The sequence below is a fragment of the Salvelinus fontinalis genome, chromosome 33 (assembly GCF_029448725.1).
Source record: "Salvelinus fontinalis isolate EN_2023a chromosome 33, ASM2944872v1, whole genome shotgun sequence".
Classification (NCBI taxonomy): Eukaryota; Metazoa; Chordata; class Actinopteri; order Salmoniformes; family Salmonidae; genus Salvelinus; species Salvelinus fontinalis.
The window spans coordinates 15,645,297-15,662,714 of NC_074697.1; the positions used below are offsets into that span (position 1 = coordinate 15,645,297).

Here is a 17,418-nt window from a genome sequence, read left to right on the forward strand (position 1 = left end):
AGAAGAGTAGGACAACTTTTATAGTTTCTATTTGAGATTCTTCAGAGTAGCCACCCCTTTGCCTTGATGACAGCTTTGCACACTCTTGGCATTCTCTCAACCAGCTTCACCTGGAATGCTTTTCCAACAGTCTTGAAGGTGTTCCCACATATGCTGAGCAATTGTTAGCTGCTTTACCTTCACTCTGCGGCCCAACTCATCCCAAACATTCTCAATTGGGCTGAGGTCGGGTGATTGTGGAGGCCAGGTCATCTGATGCAGCCCCGGCCAAACTGAGCATTTGGGTAGAAGGGCCTTGGTCAGGGAGTTGACCAAGAACCCAATGGTCACACTGACAGAGCTCCAGAGTTCCTCTGTGGAGATGGGAGAACCTTCCAGAAGGACAACAATCTCTGCAGCACTCCACCAATCAGGCCTTTATGGTAGAGTGGCCAGACGGAAGCCACTCCTCAGTAAAAGGCACATGACAGCCCACTTGGAGTTTGCCAAAAGGAACCTTAAGACTCTCAGACCATGCGAAACAAGATTCTCTGGTCAGATGAAACCAAGAATGAACTCTGGAGGAACATCACGTCACATCTGGAGAAAACTTGGCACCACCAGTGAAGCATGGTGGTGGCAGCATCCTTACAGCATCCTTACAGTGAAGCATGGTGGTGGCACCATCCTTACAGTGAAGCATAGTGGTGGCAGCGTCATGCTGTGGCGATGTTTTTCAGAGGGATTGAGAGACTAATCAGGATTGAGTGAAAGATAAACGGAGCAAAGTACAGAGAGATCCTTAATGAAAATCTGCTCCAGAGCGTGAAGGACCTCAGACTGGGGGAAAGGTTCACCATCCAACAGGACAATGACCCTAAGCACACTGCCAAGACAACGCAGGAGTGGCTTCGGGACAAGTCACTGAATGTCCTTGAGTGGCCCAACCAGAGCCCGGACTTGAACCCGATCGAACATCTCTGGAGAGACCTGAAAATAGCTGTGCAGCAACGCTCCACATCCAACCAGACAGCGCTTGAGAGGACCTGCAGAGAAGAATGGGAGAAACTCCCCAAATACAGGTGTGCCAAGCTTGTAGCGTCATACCCAAGAAGACTCCATGCTGTAATTGCTGCCAAAAGTGCTTCAAAAAAGTACTGATTAAAGGGTCTGAATACTTATGTGAATGTAATATTTAAGTTTTGTATTTTTAATACATTTGCAAAAATAAACTAAAAAATGTTTTTGCTTTGTCATTATGGGGTATTGTGAGTAGATTGATGAGAATAAAAAAATAATAATAATCTATTTTAGAATAATAACGTAACAAAATGTGGAAAAAGTCAAGGGTCTGAATGGACAAATCATTAGGAACACCTGCTCTTTCCATGATAGACTGACCAGCTGAATTCAGGTGAAAGATTTGATCCCTTATTGATGTCACTTGTTAAATCCACTTCAATCAGTGTAGATGAAGGGGAGGAGACGGGTTAAATAAGGATTTTTAAGCCTCGAGACAATTGAGACATGGATTGTGTATGTGTGCCATTCAGAGGGTGAATGGACAAGACAAAAGATTGAAGTGCCTTTGAACGGGGTATGGTAGTAAGTTCCAGGCGCACCGGTTTGAGTGTGTCAAGAACTGCAACGCTGCTGGGTTTTTCACACTAAACAGTTTTCTGTGTGTATCAAGAATGGTCCACCACCCAAAGGACATCCAGCCAACTTGACACATGTTGGAAAGCACTGGAGTCAACATGGGCCAGGATCCCTGTGGAGTCAACATGGGCCAGGATCCCTGTGGAGTCAACATGGGCCAGGATCCCTGTGGAGTCAACATGGGCCAGGATCCCTGTGGAGTCAACATGGGCCAGGATCCCTGTGGAGTCAACATGGGCCAGGATCCCTGTGGAGTCAACATGGGCCAGGATCCCTGTGGAGTCAACATGGGCCAGGATCCCTGTGGAGTCAACATGGGCCAGGATCCCTTTGGAGTCAACATGGGCCAGGATCCCTGTGGAGTCAACATGGGCCAGGATCCCTGTGGAGTCAACATGGGCCAGCATCCCTGTGGAGTCAACATGGACCAGCTTCCCTGTGGAGTCAACATGGACCAGCGTCCCTGTGGAGTCAACATGGGCCAGCGTCCCTGTGGAGTCAACATGGGCCAGCGTCCCTGTGGAGTCAACATGGGCCAGGATCCCTGTGGAGTCAACATGGGCCAGGATCCCTGTGGAACGCTTTCGACTCGTTGTAGAGTCCATGACCCGACGAATTGAGGCTGTTCTGACATTAGGAGCACCTTCTAATATTGAGTTGCACCCCCCCCCCCCCTTTTGCCCTCAGAACAGCCTCAATTTGTCACGGCATGGACTCTACAAGGAGTCGAAAGCGTTCCACAGGGAAGGTCGGTCTATGGCATGGACTCTACAACGAGTCGAAAGAGTTCCACAGGGAAGGTCGGTCTATGGCATGGACTCTACAACGAGTCGAAAGAGTTCCACAGGGAAGGTCGGTCTATGGCATGGCGAGAGCAGGAATTCATCATGTTTTGCTGATTCCCTTTTGTGTATCAAGAACGGTCCACCACCCAGAAGGACATCCGGCCAGCTTGACAAAACTATGGGAAGCATTGGAGTCAACAATACTTTTGGACCCCTAAATCGGGGGGGAGGGACTATGTACAAAAAGTGCTGTCATTTCTAAACGGTTCACCCGATATGGATGAAAATACCCTCAAATTGAAGCTGACAGTCTGCACTTTTTCATTTCAAATTCAAATTACTTTGGTACAAAAGCCAAAACAACAACAAAAAAAGTGTCAGTGTCCCAATACTTTTGGAACACACTGTATATATATATACGTACACTATTCTGTTCTATCCCGTTGTGCTCTAAGAGTTGCAGTATATGTGTTTCTATCTCCAGTGTGAGGCCCAACATCTTCCTTGGAACCTGCGAAGGCTCTACTCAGTATAAGAAGTGGTACTTTGAGATGATGGTAGACTACGTTGAGCCTTTCGTGACAGCCACACCCTCTCACCTGCGTGTGGGCTGGGCCCTGACAGAGGGGTATTCCCCTTATCCTGGGGGCGGAGAGGGCTGGGGGGGAAACGGGGTAGGGGATGACCTCTACTCATACGGCTTCGACGGACTGAACCTGTGGTCGGGTAGGCTTTTACCTTCCTATTTGTTATCGTGTCAACCTTTTGCCTCAGGTTCCTGTTGTAAACGCTATCTAGTCTACTGCACATACAACGTAAGACCAGGCTAGTCTTCCGTTCAGTCACTTGCAACACATATTGAAAGGTGTTATTAGCATTTTTATGGCTAACATGTATGGCTTGACGAAGATAGAAGAGTTGACTACAGCACATACAGTATGGAAGCAAACCACAGCACGTACAGTATGGAACCAGACCACATACAGTATGGAACCAGACCACATACAGTATGGAACCAGACCACATACAGTATGGAACCAGACCACAGCACATACAGTATGGAACCAGACCACAGCACATACAGTATGGAACCAGACCACAGCACATACAGTATGGAACCAGACCACAGCACATACAGTATGGAACCAGACCACAGCACATACAGTATGGAACCAGACCACAGCACATACAGTATGGAACCAGACCACATACAGTATGGAACCAGACCACATACAGTATGGAACCAGACCACAGCACATACAGTATGGAACCAGACCACAGCACATACAATATGGAACCAGACCACAGCACATACAGTATGGAACGAGACCACAGCACATACAGTATGGAACCAGACCACAGCACATACAGTATGGAACCAGACCACAGCACATACAGTATGGAACCAGACCACAGCACATACAGTATGGAACCAGACCACAGCACATACAGTATGGAACGAGACCACAGCACTTACAGTATGGAACCAGACCACAGCACATACAGTATGGAACCAGACCACAGCACATACAGTATGGAACGAGACCACAGCACATACAATATGGAACCAGACCACAGCACATACAGTATGGAACGAGACCACAGCACATACAATATGGAACCAGACCACAGCACATACAGTATGGAACCAGACCACAGCACATAGAGTATGGAACGAGACCACAGCACGTACAGTATGGAACCAGACCACATACAGTATGGAACCAGACCACATACAGTATGGAACCAGACCACAGCACATACAGTATGGAACCAGACCACAGCACATACAATATGGAACCAGACCACAGCACATACAGTATGGAACGAGACCACAGCACATACAGTATGGAACCAGACCACAGCACATACAGTATGGAACCAGACCACAGCACATACAGTATGGAACCAGACCACAGCACATACAGTATGGAACCAGACCACAGCACATACAGTATGGAACGAGACCACAGCACTTACAGTATGGAACCAGACCACAGCACATACAGTATGGAACCAGACCACAGCACATACAGTATGGAACGAGACCACAGCACATACAATATGGACCAAGACCACAGCACATACAGTATGGAACGAGACCACAGCACATACAATATGGAACCAGACCACAGCACATACAGTATGGAACCAGACCACAGCACATAGAGTATGGAACGAGACCACAGCACGTACAGTATGGAACCAGACCACAGCACATACAGTATGGGACCAGACCACAGCACATACAGTATGGAACCAGACCACAGCACATACAGTATGGAACCAGACCACAGCACATACAGTATGGAACCAGACCACAGCACTTACAGTATGGAACCAGACCACAGCACATACAGTATGGAACCAGACCACAGCACTTACAGTATGGAACCAGACCACAGCACATACAGTATGGAACCAGACCACAGCACTTACAGTATGGAACCAGACCACAGCACTTACAGTATTGAACCAGACCACAGCACATACAGTATGGAACCAGACCACAGCACATACAGTATGGAACCAGACCACAGCACATACAGTATGGAACCAGACCACAGCACTTACAGTATGGAACCAGACCACAGCACATACAGTATGGAACCAGACCACAGCACGTACAGTTTGGAACCAGACCACAGCACATACAGTATGGAACCAGACCACAGCACATACAGTATGGAACCAGTCCACAGCACGTACAGTTTGGAACCAGACCACAGCACATACAGTATGGAACCAGACCACAGCACGTACAGTTTGGAACCAGACCACAACACATACAGTATTTAACCAGACCACAGCACATACAGTATGGAACCAGACCACAGCACATACAGTATGGAACCAGACCACAGCACATACAGTATGGAACCAGACCACAGCACATACAGTATGGAACCAGACCACAGCACATACAGTATGGAACCAGACCACAGCACATACAGTATGGAACCAGACCACAGCACATACAGTATGGAACCAGACCACAGCACATACAGTATGGAACCAGACCACAACACATACAGTATGGAACCAGACCACAGCACATACAGTATGGAACCGGACCACAGCACATACAGTATGGAACCAGACCACAGCACATACAGTATGGAACCAGACCACAGCACTTACAGTATGGAACCAGACCACAGCACATACAGTATGGAACCAGACCACAGCACATACAGTATGGAACCAGACCACAGCACATACAGTATGGAACCAGACCACAGCACATACAGTATGGAACCAGACCACAGCACATACAGTATGGAACCAGACCACAGCACGTACAGTTTGGAACCAGACCACAGCACATACAGTATGGAACCAGACCACAGCACGTACAGTTTGGAACCAGACCACAACACATACAGTATTTAACCAGACCACAGCACATACAGTATGGAACCAGACCACAGCACATACAGTATGGAACCAGACCACAGCACATACAGTATGGAACCAGACCACAGCACATACAGTATGGAACCAGACCACAGCACATACAGTATGGAACCAGACCACAGCACATACAGTATGGAACCAGACCACAGCACATACAGTATGGAACCAGACCACAGCACATACAGTATGGAACCAGACCACAACACATACAGTATGGAACCAGACCACAGCACATACAGTATGGAACCGGACCACAGCACATACAGTATGGAACCAGACCACAGCACATACAGTATGGAACCAGACCACAGCACTTACAGTATGGAACCAGACCACAGCACATACAGTATGGAACCAGACCACAGCACATACAGTATGGAACCAGACCACAGCACATACAGTATGGAACCAGACCACAGCACATACAGTATGGAACCAGACCACAGCACATACAGTATGGAACCAGACCACATACAGTATGGAACCAGACTAGTTTTCCAGTTGCCCCCTGACTCCTTCCCTCTCCCATTTCAGGTCACGTCCCCCGCCAGGTGGCATCGCCCAATCAGCATGCCCTAGCAGCTGATGATGTTGTGTCGTGCTGTCTGGATCTGAGCGTGCCCAGTATCTCGTTCCGGGTCAACGGTCACCCAGTCCAGGGCATGTTCGAGAACTTCAACATAGATGGACTGTTCTTCCCCGTTATCAGCTTCTCTGCTGGAGTCAAGTAAGATGGAGGACAACATGGCGGCTAGACTTGTGCTGTACAAATACATGTTGTTTGATTGATTGATTGATTGATTAATTGGTTGATTTTTTACCTACCTTAGGTGAATGTGCTCTTGGTAAATAGCTCTGGATGAGGTGTAATGTAATTTTAATCAGCCAGCCAGCCAGCCAGCACAGACAGACAGACAGACAGACAGACAGACAGACAGACAGACAGACAGACAGACAGTCAGTTAATGGCTGATTGAATGATGAGAGAAAAGGGGAAATGGTCAGGGACCAAGGACTATGCAGCACCAGGGCTCAATGCCCTTCTGATCCCGAGGCTTACAGAAAGAGTCTGGTCAGGTCTCATGTTCATGCAAAACCCCTGGCCCTATAAATTACCCAACGGTTTTTCCTGGCCTTTAAAATGACCCCACTGTTTTTCCTGGCCCTTAACGTGACCCCATTTTATTTCCTGTCTCCTCAGAGCTCGTTTACTGTTGGGTGGTCGCCATGGAGACTTTAAGTTCCTGCCCCCCCCGGGCTATGCCCCGTGCTACGAGGCTCTGCTACCCAAGGACAGGATGAGGATCGAACCCATCAAGGAGTACAAACACGACTTTGACGGAGTCCGAAACTTGCTGGGGCCAACCCAGTCCCTCACACACACCTCCTTTACCCCTAATCCCGTAGACACTGCTCAGGTAACACACACACACACCTCCTTTACCCCTAATCCCGTAGACACTGCTCAGGTAACACACACACACACCCTGTCCCTAGCCCTAACCCTGTGCAGGTCCCAGACACACCATGTCCCTAGCCCTAACCCTGTGCAGGTACCAGACACACCATGTCCCTAGCCCTAACCCTGTGCAGGTACCAGACACACCCTGCCCTTAGCCCTAACACTGCTCAGGTAACACACACACACACACCCTGTCCCTAATCCTAACTCTGTGCAGGTACCAGACACACCATGTCCCTAGCCCTAACCCTGCTCAGGTAACACACACACACACCCTGTCCATAATCCTAACCCTGTGCAGGTACCAGACACACCATGTCCCTAGCCCTAACCCTGCTCAGGTAACACACACACACACACCCTGTCCCTAATCCTAACCCTGTTCAGGTACCAGACACACCCTGTCCCTAGCCCTAACCCTGTTCAGGTACCAGACACACCCTGTCCCTAGCCCTAACCCTGTGCAGGTACCAGACACACCCTGTCCTTAGCCCTAACCCTGTGCAGGTACCAGACACACCATGTTCCTATCCCTAACCCTGCTCAGGTAACACACACACACACCCTGTCTCTAATCCTAACCCTGTGCAGGTACCAGACACACCATGTCCCTAGCCCTAACCCTGTTCAGGTACCAGAAACACCATGTTCCTAGCCCTAACCCTGTTCAGGTACCAGACACACCCTGTCCCTAGCCCTAACCCTGTTCAGGTACCAGACACACCCTGTCCCTAGCCCTAACCCTGTTCAGGTACCAGACACACCCTGTCCCTAGCCCTAACCCTGTTCAGGTACCAGACACACCCTGTCCCTAGCCCTAACCCTGTTCAGGTACCAGACACACCCTGTCCCTAGCCCTAACCCTGTTCAGGTACCAGACACACCATGTTCCTAGCCCTAACACTGCTCAGGTAACACACACACACACCCTGTCCCTAATCCTAACCTTGTGCAGGTACCAGACACACCATGTCCCTAGCCCTAACCCTGCTCAGGTAACACACACACACACACCCTGTCCCTAGCCCTAACCCTGCTCAGGTAACACACACACACACCCTGTCCCTAATCCTAACCTTGTGCAGGTACCAGACACACCATGTCCCTAGCCCTAACCCTGCTCAGGTAACCCACACACACACCCTGTCCCTAGCCCTAACCCTGTTCAGGTACCAGACACACCCTGTCCCTAGCCCTAACCCTGTTCAGGTACCAGACACACCCTGTCCCTAGCCCTAACCCTGTTCAGGTACCAGACACACCCTGTCCCTAGCCCTAACCCTATTCAGGTACCAGACACACCCTGTCCTTAGCCCTAACCCTGTGCAGGTACCAGACACACCATGTTCCTAGCCCTAACCCTGCTCAGGTAACCCACACACACACCCTGTCCCTAGCCCTAACCCTGTTCAGGTACCAGACACACCCTGTCCTTAGCCCTAACCGTGTTCAGGTACCAGACAAGGCTGTCCATTTACTCCTCGTCACTTTCGATCTGCGGACCTCTGACCTTTATTTGACCTTTAACCTTTACCCCGTGTGTGCTGCAGATCGTGTTGCCGCCCCATCTGGAGAAGATCAGGGAGAAGCTGGCGGAGAACATCCACTCGCTGTGGGCCATCATGCGCATCGAGCAGGGCTGGACTTATGGAATAGTGAGTCTATTAGCCCTTTAACAGACAGGAAATACTCATACAGCAATGCTTGGATAATGACACTGATCACCGGCTAGACACAGGAAAAGGGGCCCTAGAAGGGGGGGCCCTAGGGGGGGCCTAGTGGGGGGGGGCTAGGGGGGGCCCTAGAGGGGGGGGGCCCTAGGGGGGGGGGGCTAGGGGGGGATAGAGGGGGCCTAGAGGGTGGGCCCGAGGGGGGGGGGGTAAGGGGGGCCCTGGGGGGGGCCCCTGTAATGACCCTCTCTGTCTGTTTTCTCCCTCCTCCAGTTCAGAGACGACAACAAGAAGCTGCATCCCTGTCTGGTAGACTTCCAGACCCTTCCTGAACCCGAGAGGAACTACAATCTGCAGATGTCTGGGGAAACACTTAAGTAATAATATAATAATGTAACATAATACAATGTAATATAGAAATATAATATAATAAAATAATATAATATAATAACATAATGTAATATAATAATATAATAATATAATATAATGCAATATAGTAATATAATATAATAATATGATATAATAACATAATGTAATATAATAATATAATATAATAATATAATGCAATATAGTAATATAATATAATAATATGATATAATAACATAATGCAATGTAATAATATAATAAAATAATATAATAATATAATGTAATATAATATAATAATAATATAATAATATAATGTAATATAGTAATATAATATAATAATATAATGTAATATAGTAATATAATATAATAATATAATGTAATATAGTAATATAATATAATAATATAATAATATAATAATATAATGTAATATAGTAATATAATTTAATAATATAATGTAATATAGTATAATAATATAATAATATAATATAATAATATTATAATATGATATAATATAATAATATAATATAATAATATAATGTAATATAGTAATATAATATAATAATATAATTTAATAATATAATAATATAATGTAATATAGTAATATAATATAATAATATAATGTAATATAGTAATATAATATAATAATATAATTTAATAATATAATAATATAATGTAATATAGTAATATAATATAATAATACAATGTAATATAGTAATATAATATAATAACATGTGATATAACATAATGCAATATAATAATATAATATAATAATATAATATAATAATATAATACTATAATATAATACTATAATATAATACTATAATATATTATAATAATATAATGCAATATTTTAATATAATAATATAATAATAATACAATTAAATAATAATATAATATAATAACATAATAATGTAATGTAAGGGAGGAACTACAACCCGCAGATTTCTGGGTAAACACAGTGTTCTTGTCCTTAATTGTCTACCCCTTTCAGCTACGCCCTGACAATAATACGTGCTGAGCCCTTGGCTGGTTTCCCAAAGACAGACAATTGAAAGTGCTTTTTAGTCCAGGATGTAATGTAAAGGTAATGTCATGTAAAGATCCCCAATTGGTCTGTAATGTCTGTAAAATGTGTATCTCTGTGTGTGTAAAGGTCTCCAGTTGGTCTGTAATGTTTGTTTAAATGTCCTCAGTTGGTTTCTGTGTTTAGAGGTACCAGTTAGCTTGTAATGTGTGCTTAATACCAGTTGGTATGTAATGTGTGTATCTCTGTGTGTGTAAACGTCTCACGTTGGTCTGTAATGTGTGTATCTCTGTGTGTTTAAAGTTCTCCAGTAGGTGTGTAATGTGTGTATCTCTGTGCTCCTCCAGGACCCTGCTGGCCCTGGGCTGCCATGTGGGCATGGGGGATGAGAAGGCAGAGGAGAACCTGAAGATCATCAAAATGCCAAAGACGTAAGTCCCTTCCTCCCATCTCTCTCTCTCCCTCTCTCTCCCTCTCTCTCTCCATCGCTCCCTCCCTCCCTCCTTCCCTCCTTCCTTTACACTACAGCCAAATAGAAATCTATATCTCACCCTCTCCTCCCCTCCCTGCCTCTCCCCTCTCTCTCTCCTCCCCTCCCTGCCTCTCCTCTCTCTCTCTCCTCCCCTCCCTGCCTCTCCTCTCTCACCCTCTCCTCCCCGCCTCTCCTCTCTCTCCTCCCCTCCCTCTCCTCTCTCTCTATCCTCCCCTCCCTGCCTCTCCTCTCTCTCACCCTCTCCTCCCCTCCCTGCCTCTCCTCTCTCTCCTCCCCTCCCTCTCCTCTCTCTCTCTCCTCTCTCTCACCCTCTCCTCCCCTCCCTGCCTCTCCTCTCTCTCCTCCCCTCCCTCTCCTCTCTCTCTCTCCTCCCCTCCCTGCCTCTCCTCTCTCTCACCCTATCCTCCCCTCCCTGCCTCTCTCTCACCCTCTCCTCCCCTCCTTGCCTCTCCTCTCTCTCCTCCCCTCCCTGCCTCTCCTCTCTCTCTCTCCTCTCCTCCCCTCCCTGCCTCTCCTCTCCTCTCTCTCTCTCTCCTCCCTTCCCTGCCTCTCCTCTCTCTCTCTCTCCCCTCCCTGCCTCTCCTCTCTCTCACCCTGTCCTCCCCACCTCTCCTCTCTCTCCTCTCTCTCCTCCCCTCCCTCTCTTCTCTCTCTCTCCTCCCCTCCCTGCCTCTCCTCTCTCACACCATCTCCTCCCCTCCCTGCCTCTCCTCTCTATCCTCACCTCCCTGCCTCTCCTCTCTCTCACCCTCTCCTCCCCTCCCTGCCTCTCCTCTCTCTCCTCCCCTCCCTCTCTCCTCTCTCTCTCCTCACCTCCCTGCCTCTCCTCTCTCTCACCCTCTCCTCCCCTCCCTGCCTCTCTCTCATCCTCTCCTCCCCTCCTTGCCTCTCCTCTCTCTCCTCCCCTCCCTGCCTCTCCTCTCTCTCTCTCTCCTCCCCTCCCTGCCTCTCCTCTCTCTCTCTCTCTCTCTCTCTCTCTCTCTCTCTCTCTCCTCCCCTCCCTGCCTCTCCTCTCTCTCTTTCTCCTCTCCTCCCTTCCCTGCCTCTCCTCTCTCTCTCCTCCCCTCCCTGCCTCTCTCTCTCTCCTCCCCTCCCTGCCTCTCCTTTCTCTCTCTCTCCTCTCCTCTCCTCCCTGCTCTTCTCTCTCTCCTCTCTCAGCTATATAATGAGCAATGGATTTAAGCCCGCCCCCCTGGACCTGAGCCACGTCAAGCTGACGCCCAATCAGAACCAGCTGGTGGAGAAGCTGGCAGAGAACGGTCACAATGTGTGGGCACGGGACCGAGTGCGCCAGGGATGGACGTACAGCATTGTGCAGGTAATAAAATCCTCCATTAGGATAAACAATGTAAACAAAGCAGTCTTGGTCAGATCAGGGCTGTGTGCAAAGCTTTCCTCCATTACCACAACAATATCACGCTCTCCTTCAGTCTATATTGTGTTATTAGCATATACCCAAAATAGTGTGTCCATAGCTGGTACCACAAGAAACTCCCCCTACAGGTGTTAATATAGGTAACACAATAAAAAAGAAATAATGATGGTGAATGATATTATTGTTCTCTTCCTGTGGCCAGGACATCATGAACAAGCGTAACCCACGTCTGGTTCCTTATAACCTGCTGGATGAGAGAACCAAGAAGACCAATCGAGACAGCGTCAACAACGCTGTACGCACTCTCATTGGCTACGGATACAACATCGAGCCTCCAGACCAGGAGAGCAGTGAGTCTATAGTGTTGTCTTACTAATGCAGGACAGGAGGAGAAATGAAGTCTCCATACTTGAATATCTCACTCCGTCTCTCTCTCTCTCTCTCTCTCTCTCTCTCTCTCTCTCTCTCTCTCTCTCTCTCTCTCTCTCTCTCTCTCTCTCTCTCTCGCTCTCTCTCTCACTGTCTCTCTCTCGCTCTCTCTCACTGTCTCTCTCTCTCTCACTGTCTCTCTCTCTCTCTGTCTCTCTCTCTCTGTCTCTCTCACTGTCTCTCTCTCACTGTCTCTCTCTCTCTCTCTCACTGTCTCTCTCTCACTGTCTCTCTCTTTCTCTCTCTCTCTCTCTCTCTCTCTCTCTCTCTCACTGTCTTTCTCTGTCTCTCTCTCTCTCTGTCTTTCTCTCTCTCTCTCTCTCTCTCCCTCTCTCTGTCTTTCTCTCTCTCACTGTCTCTCTCTCTCTCACTGTCTCTCTCTCTCTCTCTCTCACTGTCTCTCTCTCTCTCTCTCTCTCTGTCTCTCTGTCTCTCTCTCTCTCACTGTCTCTCTCTCTCTCTCTCACTGTCTCTCTCTCTCTCTCACTGTCTCTCTCTCTCTCTCACTGTCTCTCTCTCTCTCACTGTCTCTCTCTCTCTCTCTCTCACTGTCTCTCTCTCTCTCTCACTGTCTCTCTCTCTCTCTGTCTCTCTCTCTCTGTCTCTCTCACTGTCTCTCTCTCACTGTCTCTCTCTCTCTCTCTCTCACTGTCTCTCTCTCACTGTCTCTCTCTTTCTCTCTCTCTCTCTCTCTCTCTCTCTCACTGTCTTTCTCTGTCTCTCTCTCTCTCTGTCTCTCTCTCTCTGTCTTTCTCTCTCTCTCTCTCTCTCTCTCTCTCTGTCTCTCTCTCTCACTGTCTCTCTCTTTCTCTCTCTCTCTCTCTCTCTCTCTCTCTCTCTCTCTCTCTCTCTCTCTCTTTCTAGCTGGCCTTGGCCTGGATGACGTGCGTGGGGATAAGGTGCGTATCTTCCGTGCTGAGAAGTCCTACGCGGTCACGTCTGGGAAGTGGTACTTTGAATTTGAGGCGGTGACGACCGAAGAGATGAGAGTGGGCTGGGCCCGACCGAACGTCAGGGCTGACAATGAGCTGGGAGCAGACGAGCTGGCCTGGGTCTTCAACGGAAAAACGGTATGTCACAAACACTGCCAGTCTAAAGAACTCAATCACATTGGCTGTCTGGGTTAGGCTAGGGACGGACACACAGGGATTTCATGTAAACTGATGATGGACAACAGACACAATTCTCTGGAGGAAATTGTTTCTCTTTTACCCATGCTACTCGCCCAAACAAATGATGAAAGCATTTGAGTTAATCTGTCTCTGTGTAGCTGTATTCCTATTACAATTTATGAAGGCCCATACCATTAGTCCGGACATGTTGTTTTTTTTACAAATGTTTTACCAAACCAATATATTAATACATTTCATTTTACTTTCTCATAGTTTCCTATTTATCTAACTTTTATTTATTTAACTTTGAGTTTGTTTGTCCCTCTAGGCCCAGCGCTGGCACGTGGGTAACGACCCGTTTGGTCGCCAGTGGCAGTCAGGTGACGTGGTGGGGTGTATGATCGACCTGACCGAACAGAACATCATGTTCACCCTGAACGGAGAGATGCTCATCAGCGACTCTGGCTCCGACATGGCTTTCAAGGACATAGAGATAGGAGAAGGTAATGGTGGTGTTGTCATGGTTCAATATACACAATGTAGCAGTCTCAGCTGCAGGGTGGTTATATACACAATGTAGGGGTCTCAGCTGCAGGGTGGTTATATACACAATGTAGGGGTCTGAGCTGCAGGGTGGTTTAATACGGGTTCTATGGGTCTGGGGAGCTGCAGGGTGGTTTAATACAGGCTCTATGGGTCTGGGGAGCTGCAGGGTGGTTTAATACAGGAACTATAGGTCTGGGGAGCTGCAGGGTGGTTTAATATACACAATGTAAGGGTCTGAGCTGCAGGGTGGTTTAATACAGGCTCTATGGGTCTGGGGAGCTGCAGGGTTGTTTAATACAGGCTCTATGGGTCTGGGGAGCTGCAGGGTGGTTTAATACAGGCTCTATAGGTCTGGGGAGCTAATGGGTGGTTTAATACAGGCTCTATAGGTCTGGGGAGCTGCAGGGTGGTTTAATACAGGATATATGGGTCTGGGGAGCTGCAGGGTGGTTTAATACAGGCTCTATAGTACTGGGGAGCTGCAGGGTGGTTTAATACAGGCTCTATAGTACTGGGGAGCTGCAGGGTGGTTTAATACAGGCTCTATAGGTCTGGGGAGCTGCAGGGTGGTGTAATACAGGATCTATAGTACTGGGGAGCTAATGGGTGGTTTAATACAGGCTCTATAGGTCTGGGGAGCTAATGGGTGGTGTAATACAGGCTCTATAGTACTGGGGAGCTGCAGGGTGGTTTAATACAGGCTCTATAGGTCTGGAGAGCTGCAGGGTGGTGTAATACAGGCTCTATAGTACTGGGGAGCTGCAGGGTGGTTTAATACAGGCTCTATAGGTCTGGGAAGCTGCAGGGTGGTTTAATACAGGATCTATAGGTCTGGGGAGTAGCAGGGTGGTTTAATACAGGCTCTATGGGTCTGGGGAGCTGCAGGGTGGTTTAATACAGGCTCTATGGGTCTGGGGAGCTAATGGGTGGTTTAATACAGGATCTATAGGTCTGGGGAGCTAATGGGTGGTTTAATACAGGATCTATAGGTCTGGGGAGCTACAAGATGGTTTAATACAGGAACTATGGGTCTGGGGAGCTAATGGGTGGTTTAATACAGGCTCTATAGTACTGGGGAGTTGCAGGGTGGTTTAATACAGGCTCTATAGTACTGGGGAGCTGCAGGGTGGTTTAATAGAGGCTCTATAGGTCTGGGGAGCTGCAGGGTGGTGTAATACAGGCTCTATAGGTCTGGGGAGCTGCAGGGTGGTGTAATACAGGCTCTATAGTACTGGGGAGCTGCAGGGTGGTTTAATTCAGGCTCTATAGGTCTGGGGAGCTGCAGGGTGGTTTAATACAGGATCTATAGGTCTGGGGAGTTGCAGGGTGGTTTAATACAGGCTCTATGGGTCTAGGGAGCTGCAGGGTGGTTTAATACAGGCTCTATGGGTCTGGGGAGCTAATGGGTGGTTTAATACAGGATCTATAGGTCTGGGGAGCTAATGGGTGGTTTAATACAGGATCTATAGGTCTGGGGAGCTACAAGATGGTTTAATACAGGAACTATGGGTCTGGGGAGCTAATGGGTGGTTTAATACAGGATCTATAGGTCTGGAGAGCTGCAGGGTGGTGTAATACAGGCTCTATAGTACTGGGGAGCTGCAGGGTGGTTTAATACAGGCTCTATAGGTCTGGGAAGCTGCAGGGTGGTTTAATACAGGATCTATAGGTCTGGGGAGTAGCAGGGTGGTTTAATACAGGCTCTATGGGTCTGGGGAGCTGCAGGGTGGTTTAATACAGGCTCTATGGGTCTGGGGAGCTAATGGGTGGTTTAATACAGGATCTATAGGTCTGGGGAGCTAATGGGTGGTTTAATACAGGATCTATAGGTCTGGGGAGCTACAAGATGGTTTAATACAGGAACTATGGGTCTGGGGAGCTAATGGGTGGTTTAATACAGGCTCTATAGTACTGGGGAGTTGCAGGGTGGTTTAATACAGGCTCTATAGTACTGGGGAGCTGCAGGGTGGTTTAATAGAGGCTCTATAGGTCTGGGGAGCTGCAGGGTGGTGTAATACAGGCTCTATAGGTCTGGGGAGCTGCAGGGTGGTGTAATACAGGCTCTATAGTACTGGGGAGCTGCAGGGTGGTTTAATTCAGGCTCTATAGGTCTGGGGAGCTGCAGGGTGGTTTAATACAGGATCTATAGGTCTGGGGAGTTGCAGGGTGGTTTAATACAGGCTCTATGGGTCTAGGGAGCTGCAGGGTGGTTTAATACAGGCTCTATGGGTCTGGGGAGCTAATGGGTGGTTTAATACAGGATCTATAGGTCTGGGGAGCTAATGGGTGGTTTAATACAGGATCTATAGGTCTGGGGAGCTACAAGATGGTTTAATACAGGAACTATGGGTCTGGGGAGCTAATGGGTGGTTTAATACAGGATCTATAGGTCTGGGGAGCTAATGGGTGGTTTAATACAGCATCTATAGGTCTGAGGAGCTACAAGATGGTTTAATACTTCCCTATGGGCCCTGGTCAAATGAACTCTCCTTCAGCTCCACTTTCCTATGGGCCCTGGTGTAATGTAGGGCACTGCTGTACGTAGTGAACCTAACCCTCCCCTTCTACCTCTTCAGGCTTCATCCCAGTGTGTACCCTGGGCCTGTCTCAGGTGGGCAGGATCAACCTGGGTCAGAACGTCAGCAGTCTGCGCTACTTCGCCATCTGTGGTCTCCAAGAGGGCTTCGAACCATTTGCCATCAACATGAAGAGAGACATTACCATGTGGTTCAGCAAGAGCCTGCCACAGTTCGCCCCTGTGCCAACTAACCACCAACACATTGAGGTACTGACCCAATAACAACCAACACTTTGAGATATTGACCCAATAACCACCAACGCATTGAGGTACTGACCCAATAACCACCAACACATTGAGGTACTGACCCAATAACCACCAACACATTGAGGTACTGACCCAAAAACCACCAACGCATTGAGGTACTGACCCAATAACCACCAACACTTTGAGGTACTGACCCAATAGCCACCAACACATTGAGGTACTGACCCAATAACCACCAACACATTGAGGTACTGACCCAATAACCACCAACACATTGAGGTACTGACCCAAAAACCACCAACGCATTGAGGTACTG

The 17,418-nt window shown here is 47.9% G+C and overlaps 1 protein-coding gene across 1 annotated transcript in view; it reads left to right on the forward strand.

Moving 5' to 3' along the window:
• Window positions 1–17,418, forward strand: part of ryr1b (ryanodine receptor 1b (skeletal)) — a gene marked incomplete in the record, with an annotated part of 337,334 nt that overhangs the window by 110,364 nt on the left and 209,552 nt on the right. Inside the window, 11 exon segments of the mRNA XM_055895181.1 lie at window positions 2,908–3,149; window positions 6,375–6,567; window positions 7,042–7,258; window positions 8,853–8,957; window positions 9,246–9,349; window positions 10,710–10,793; window positions 12,014–12,173; window positions 12,433–12,580; window positions 13,524–13,729; window positions 14,100–14,274; window positions 16,894–17,102. Coding sequence (XP_055751156.1) covers window positions 2,908–3,149; window positions 6,375–6,567; window positions 7,042–7,258; window positions 8,853–8,957; window positions 9,246–9,349; window positions 10,710–10,793; window positions 12,014–12,173; window positions 12,433–12,580; window positions 13,524–13,729; window positions 14,100–14,274; window positions 16,894–17,102 — 1,843 coding nt within the window.